This window comes from Gastrolobium bilobum, unplaced genomic scaffold (assembly GCF_033153095.1).
Source record: "Gastrolobium bilobum isolate Gb01-03AN ecotype WA unplaced genomic scaffold, APGP_CSIRO_Gbil_v1 utg18713, whole genome shotgun sequence".
NCBI lineage: Eukaryota > Viridiplantae > Streptophyta > Magnoliopsida > Fabales > Fabaceae > Gastrolobium > Gastrolobium bilobum.
The window spans coordinates 152,512-160,143 of NW_026896840.1; the positions used below are offsets into that span (position 1 = coordinate 152,512).

The window sequence follows — 7,632 nt, forward strand, 5'->3', positions numbered from 1 at the left end:
CTCCTCCCATCAAACCCGAAAATTGGATATCCCCTAATCAAGGTTATTTCAAACTGAATGTGGATGGTGCTGTGAATGGTGAGAGGGCTGCATGTGGAGGCCTCATAAGGGGTAGTAATGGAGACTACATTGGTGGGTTTTCGGTGTTTTTAGGTTCCTGTTCCTCCTTAAAGGCTGAACTATAGGCTGTCTATCATGACCTTGTTTTTGCCTGGAACCATAATTGGAAACAGATAATTGTGGAATCAGATTCTTCTCAAGCGTTAAGCCTTCTTACCCTTGGGGGTAATGACACTCGAAAGCTAACATTAGTAGCTAAGATTCGAGTTTTCCTGCAAAAGGAGTGGAGTGTTCAGATAAATGGTATTTCAAGGAAGTCTAACATGTGTGCAGATTGGATTGCAAAAAAAGCCTTAGATGATCCTCACAGTTTCATCCCAATCTCATCTCCTCATTGTGACCTCCTTAACCTCCTAGCTGCTGATATTCTGGACCCTAGTTTGGCTACTGGTGTTCACTAGGAACCTGTGAAGACTACTGGTTTTAATTCTTATAGTTTTTTCTTCTGTTTGTAATTCTGTTCTGTCTGTTTTGCTGTTTTCTTGTTGTTGGGGGGTTTTTAGCCCCTGTTGAATACCAAAAATAAAAATAAATTATTTTGTATAATATGGATAAAAGAAAAACACTTCTCACATATTGCATAAAAATTATTTTCTAATATAAATCCATCACTAGTTTACATAAAAAAAATAATTCTCATGCAACTCAAAGCCTATATTATATACATATTTCACTTTTGAAATATATTATTTGTCTAAATAAATATATAAACCCGAAACAGGGTGTGTAGGACAAAATATGCTATTTGCTTTTAATTCACTTACTCTTTTATTTTTATTTTTTTATCATTTATCTCCTGCACTCTTTCCCATCTAAGTCCTTCCTTACCAACATTTGAGTTTATAATTTATATAATTATTTTAAGATAGGTTATTCTACCAATTTCTTTTTCTGTTTACCTTTACCTATCACTCTAAAATACTGTTAAGCAGAATCTCAAAAGGAGAGAGAAAGATAAAGATTAGTTAAGATTCTGATATAATGATATTTTAAAGTTGTAGAAAAAAATAGACAGAAAAAAATAGTAAGTAAAATAATCTATCCCAATTATTTTACCCTGCTTGTAATAATACATCACAACTATCAGGGGTGTTCATCAACCGATCCAAATCGATTCAAATCGCGGTGACCGAACCGAAAAATCGATTACCGAATAAACTGAAAACTGAAAAACCGAAAAAAAACTGCAAATTTTAATTGGATTGGATCGGTTTTCGGATTGGTAGATGAAAACCGATCCAATCCAAACCGATCCAATGTATTAATTTTCCTCTACTTACTTGGGTTTTTCCTCAATTATAGCCCAAAAATTTCTAAACCCAAGACCTATTAACCCATCAACTAAACCTATAAAAAAACCTAGTCACATCTCATCAACAAAATTCCATCAGCTTCATATCTCATTGTAAAAAAAAAACTATATTATCGTTGTATTTTAAAAAAAATTACAAAGCCAATATATACAAAAGATGTTATTTGCACAATAATCATTAAACAAATTTTAGGATTTTCAAAAAGCCGAAAACCGATCCAATCCAAACCGAAAAATATTAGATCGGATCGGATCGGATTTGAAAAAAAATCCAAACTGAATGGATGAATACATGATCAAACCAAAAGGATTGGATCAGATGATTTTTTCTTCCAAAACCGATCCAATCGAGACCGCGAACACCCCTAACAGCTATCATATAAAATTTCTCCTGTCGTTTTTTTTTTCATCATTTATCCCTGTATTTTTTTCCATCCAAATCATTTGTTAGTTTGAGTTTCTAATTTACATGACTATTCCGACAAAAAAATTAATTTATTGCTTTTTTAATAAAAAATTACGAAAATGTAGTCGTTTTGAAATTAATTACAAAAATATAGCAGTCAAACACGCTCACATGGGGCGTGTTCCAATATAGAGAAACACGCCCATGCGAGGCGTGACCTAAGCGTGAGTCACGCCCACATGGGGCGTGACCAGGTTGGAGAAAGACACTCCCAATTGGGGCGTGACCGAGGAGAGAGACACTCCCCATTTGGGCGTGATCGAGGAGAGAGACACTCCCCATCTGGGTGTGTTTCACCAGGTGCTACCACGTGGCATAAAAGTCAACAGTTTAACCGTAAAACTTTGAAAGTCCATAACTTTTGACTCTGGTATCCAAATTAAGTAATTTTTTTTTATTCCATATAACTTTTCGAGATCTACGTAATGACACCTCATTTGACATATTTTGTCTCTCACAATTTTTTTTTGAATTTACAACAATGATACCATAATTATTAAAAATGACATAACTTTGTTACCTTATAGTTTTTACTAAAAATAATCTAACATTTTTAAAATCATGAACAAAAAATTAAAAATCAAAATAAAACGAAAAGAACTCACTTAACTTTTTAATATAATTATTCGATATTCTGTCACTGACAGATGTTAACCGAATAAAATTATAAATTTCATAAAATTCTTCATTTAAATTTTTAATATATATCTCAATAACATACATAATTAACCTTATCATAACTTACCATAATCATAAGGATCTTTATTATGAATGTTTCTAATCATAACAATGATTTTATGCTTATTAATTTGAGTTTAAACGTTTTTATGGTATAATTATTGTAAATTCAATTTTTTTTAGAGACAAAATATGCCAAATGAGGTGTCATTACGTAGATCTCAAAAATTTATGTGGAATAAAAAAAAAATTACCTAATTCGAATACCTGAGTCAAAAGTTATGGACTTCCAAAGTTTTACGGTCAAACTGTTGACTTTTGTGCCACATGGCAGCACCTAGAGGAACACGCCCAGATGATGAGTGTCTCTCTCCTCGGTCACGCCCAGATGTGGAGTGTCTCTCTTCAACCGGTCACGCCTATGAGGCGTGTTTAACTGGTATATTTTCGTAATTAATTTTAAAACGATTACTTATTCGTAATTTTTTATTAAAAAAACAATAAATTAATTTTTTTTCGTGACTATTCCACCCTTTTTATAATGACGCATCTCAGCTACCATATAAAATTTCTCCGGTTGTTTTGTCGCGTTGCCAAAGGAGGCATAAAGCGACGACGTTTTGTTCTTTCCCACAAGTTGCAGTGGCAGTGGCACCCCAATCCAATCCTCTCCTCCTCCTCCTCCTTCTTCCTGTGTTGAGGGCAAAGGACAACAACATCAACAACAACAACCACAAGTAGAAGCTACATAAGGAGTGAGCGAGTGAGAATGAGCACGGAAGAACGAACATTGAAGCTGGTGGGGCCAACAGAAACCTTCGAAATCGACAAGGATCTCACTCTTGTCCCACGCATAAAGCTGAACCTCACTGTGTACCCTTCAACACCCTCTACTCTCACTAACCCTATCGACGAGTGGAAGATGAAGCGCGCTCTCATCGACTTCCTCAAAACCTCTCATTCCCTCTCTCTCCCAGAAGACGACCTTCAAATCAAGCGATTCAGGGACCTCAAGAAGCGCAAGCGCGACGACCCAGTTGCCGCCGGCACCCTCCGCATCTGGGACCTCGACTTCCTCGAAAAGGGTAACGGGGAATTCTTGGAGTGGAGGAAGCATCTGGTGGAGAACATGGATGGGATCGAGTTGAATCTCGAAGGGGTTAAGTTCAAGCTTGCTGTTTCTCTTCCAGTTTCCGATGATTTTGAAGGCATGAAGAAAGCTTGGGAAGAGTTTTATGCCTTTCAAAATCGGGGCTTTAATAGAGTGAATCGTGAACCTGATACAATCATTCTCAAGGGTGTGCCTTCGCGCTGGTTTGCTGAGCCCAGAGTTTCCTCTAAGCCTTCCATGCTCGTTACTCATACCATCTTTTCAACATTTGGCAACATAAGGTTGATTTTTTTTCTTTTTCTTTTTTTAGCACTATATTTGGTTTTTGGGCAATTCCCAATTCTTAATTTCGACATTTTCTGTCATGTTTTTGGATGATGAATCCGTTGTATTATATTTCAAATTGAACGTTCTAGAGCCATAATTGAGTTGGAGGTTATACTTGAATGGGAAATTATGAAACACATTGTGAACTGAAGATTGGATTTATACTTAGGTTTGATTGTCCCTGCCAGCAATCTCAGATTAGTAAGTGATCTGTAAGCACCATTGTAAGCCAAAGCCCTTGCTAAGGCTTGTGGCATGCCCTGGCTGTGTAATGGGGGTACTCTCCTCTCTCCCTTATCTTTTCAAAAAAAAATAGGAAAGAGTGTATTAAATAAGGGAAAAATGAATAAACTTAAAAAGCTACTGAGATACTCTATGAACGTTCTTAGTTTGCAGTTCCTTAGCAGACTGGTGCTTTATAGTTTATCCCCACTAAAGCCTGCTAAAGGTTCAGATAATGTTTATGTTGCCTATGTGAGAATTTTCATATTTAACTTACTTAGCTCTCCCATTACTACCAATAATGTGATTGTGCCTTAATTCTTTTGTTCCATAACTTGCATTCAATAGGAATCTTTATGTTGCGGAGGATGATGATCTTGGCAAGGATGCAAGCGAAAATGGTGGAGACCTAGTTTCGGGCCTTTACTGCAAGATTGTGGTTCAGTTTGAGAAATATAAAGACTTCCATGACGCATTGAGTGTTTTGTGTAGTCGCTCATTGCAAAAGGTATTGGATTAGTTTCTGACTTATGCATAACCATAGCATCTAAACTGTTGCAATAAAATTTCAAATACTTAAGAACAAATGACTGCCGTTATCTTAAATGGACTTTTTTGGGTTTTGTCATCAGTTCACAATGGATCAATTTTTACATAATTAGGCAATCCAGTTCATTGTGCTGGCAATGATAGTGGTTAGAAGTGTTATAGACAATTGCTGAAACTGATAATCTAAAAGCAGTAGCAGATTTGCATCATATTCATGATTGATATAGCTGATGAAAACTGGGTAGCAATTTGCATGAAGAATTCTTTGCAAAATCAGAAGCTTGGATATGTTATCTTTGATAAATGATTTCTTGGTGGTGGTTTATTAATTGTCAATGAACAGGAAGGATCACGATTAAAGGCTGATTATGAGGTTAGTTGGGACAAAGATGGATTTTTTCGGAATTCAAGGAATCAAACAAAGGAGATGAATGGCGTAGCATCTGCAGTGGCAGCAGACCATTACAGAAGTGAAGCTCCCAGGCGTCAGGCCTACAACTCTCGCCATAGTCCAGATAATGTGCGCCAGAGGAGATTCAAGGTTAGATTTTTGATATCTCAAGGGGCTCTCTAATTGTCCCTAGTATATTTTTAGTTATGTCCTTTGGTTTACTAGTTGTATAGTCTGTAATTGATGACAAGTCTGCCAATATTGACATGAAGCTTTTTTATTTGATGCAGGAATAAGAACTAGAAAGCTTCTTTTTTGGGGTCAACTCTGAAAGCATTTAGTTATGGACTGAACTCAAGTTTAGACTCGTAGAATGCACTGGTATGTGAACTGCATACAATTTATTGGGGTCATTCATTGACTTGGGCATTTTGGGGTCTACCCAAGTGCATAAGGCTGGATAATGGGATTGGATTATCTTCAGAGATCAGCTGTAATAACACTTTGTAATTCAATGCTCCAAATTATGGTTTAGATTTGAGTAATTGAAACACTTCTCTTTTACTGGTCGATATTCTTGTTCTAAATATCCTTCCTTTTCCTTTGACGCATTGCAGTCAGTTATCATTCTTAGATGGTACTTGTTTTGGTGAGCTTTTCCTGAACGAATATCTTTGTTTCCTTCATTGTTGGGCCAAAATATATCAGGTTGGCTGAATTAAGTTAATATCATTCGGGATGTGTTGTAAAATGATAGGTTGAGAAGAATTCTCTCGACTCACTGCAAAATATTGCATATTCTGTTCAAATTTTTTTTTTGGAGATATTTCAATTGGTTTGTCACTTTATGACTAGTCTGATTTGAGATGGGTATAACAATTAATAGTTACTTTTTTTTATGGTACTCTCAATTAACAGTTACTTTGCTCACGCCTTATGGTGCAAGACCTACGAATGTATATAAAAATAATATTGGTGGTACCGCGGTAGGTGTTGAAATATGCTTTGAAAGTACAGTGTATGAGATTTTTTTAGATTTATCGAAAGGACGACCCCCTTATCTATTTGAGCTTACAGTGAAGTAATAGATGCATTTGACGCGATATTGACCAATGCGTCAAAATTTATCTTTATGTCATGGAGGGCAAATATTTTGTCAAAATATTACGGTGGCAAATTTGCTGGCAAAAGCATCCTACTGTTAATATTTAGCAAAAAAATTTCCTGTTCAAAACACATGTGGACAGTTTTGTTATACTAGAGCAGTTACTATTTGATGCATTTAGTTCCGTCAACAATACTGATGAGACTTGGTTCCACATCAGCAATCTGGACAAGTTCATATTTTCGTTGAGTTCTGTCACATTAGTTGACGGCACTAACGTGGCAAATCGCGTCACATGCAGTGATAGTACTCCTAGGCTATTCTATTCTTGTCACCCACGTTGACAGAACTCAAACTGCATAAACTATTTTTGTCACCTACGTTGATGGGACCCAATCCTCCGATGCAAAAAGACAAAAGAACCATATTGCATGTAGAATAAAAGCGAAAGTAAAGTAAGTAGAGAATCTGAATAAAAAGGAAATCAAAAGTACTATGGAGTCCAAAACAGTTTCACCTGTGAATAACAAGGAGAGCAAGTATACTGACAAGCGTGGTAATGAAATAGTAAATACACATGTGAATTTTTTTTTGAGACATACGAAGCCCACATTTTGTATATATATATATATATATATACCCTCTTAGTCGTATATTGCATTGTTCAGAACAACTTGTGTTCATGTGTTTTTTTTACTATGTGTTGGTAGTCATTATTTTCTTATTCTGAGTTCACATCTTAATTTGTATTTTTTTTTGCTTAAAATACTATTGCAAAGGATCAATTTTGTGCGTTCGTATACTACAATGGTAGTAAAAGTATAGGTGTAGGCGATTTAAGGTTCGAAGGGGAAAAAAGAGCAATGTATATTGTCCGAGGCATGTCTGTTGTGGATCTGTATGGGAAGATCCGTCGAAAGTTGATGCTGCAACAAAATCAGGTAATATCTTCAGTTATGAGTGGAGTCCCGTGTGGAAATCGCAAATATGCAGGTATTGAAATATCTGATGATAAGGATGTAGATGTTTTCCATACAACATTCGTCGAAAACAATACGTCTCAATTTGTTGAGTTATTCTCAGTCATCTTACCACGTAGAGTAAGATCATGCGCACCCCGCAGCTGTCCTGCAGGTCGAGGGATGTGTTGCTGCATGCCAAATTGCCGCATGTAGCGATCAGGCTAGTGCATCTCGACTATGTGGAAAGCAATAATAAGTGTCACCTAGGGTTGTGGATGGAGCAATTCATAACCGATTTTAACAAAAACCGAACCGAACCGGTTTTAAACGGTTTGGTTTTCAAACCGAACCGATTTTCTTCTTTTAAAACCGGTTTTTAATATTCTAAA

General features: G+C 36.2%; 1 protein-coding gene across 1 annotated transcript; it reads left to right on the forward strand.

Annotated features, from left to right (window-relative positions):
- The first annotated feature begins 3,198 nt into the window (after window positions 1–3,198).
- Window positions 3,199–5,960, forward strand: LOC133302280 (uncharacterized). The gene is made up of 4 exons (XM_061502037.1): window positions 3,199–3,968; window positions 4,585–4,744; window positions 5,129–5,326; window positions 5,467–5,960. Exons 1-4 carry the CDS (start codon window positions 3,346–3,348, stop codon window positions 5,470–5,472), a joined length of 987 nt encoding a protein of 328 aa, XP_061358021.1. The 5' UTR covers window positions 3,199–3,345; the 3' UTR covers window positions 5,473–5,960.
- The last annotated feature ends 1,672 nt before the right edge of the window (window positions 5,961–7,632 follow it).

What these genes read in the sequence shown, in the direction of transcription:
- LOC133302280 (XM_061502037.1), top strand. Translation starts at nt 3,346, where the DNA reads ATGAGCACGGAAGAACGAACATTGAAGCTGGTGGGGCCAACAGAAACC. An exon ending in TCAACATTTGGCAACATAAG is followed by an intron (nt 3,969 to 4,584) that starts GTTGATTTTTTT and finishes TGCATTCAATAG; the next exon opens with GAATCTTTATGTTGCGGAGG. An exon ending in GTAGTCGCTCATTGCAAAAG is followed by an intron (nt 4,745 to 5,128) that starts GTATTGGATTAG and finishes GTCAATGAACAG; the next exon opens with GAAGGATCACGATTAAAGGC.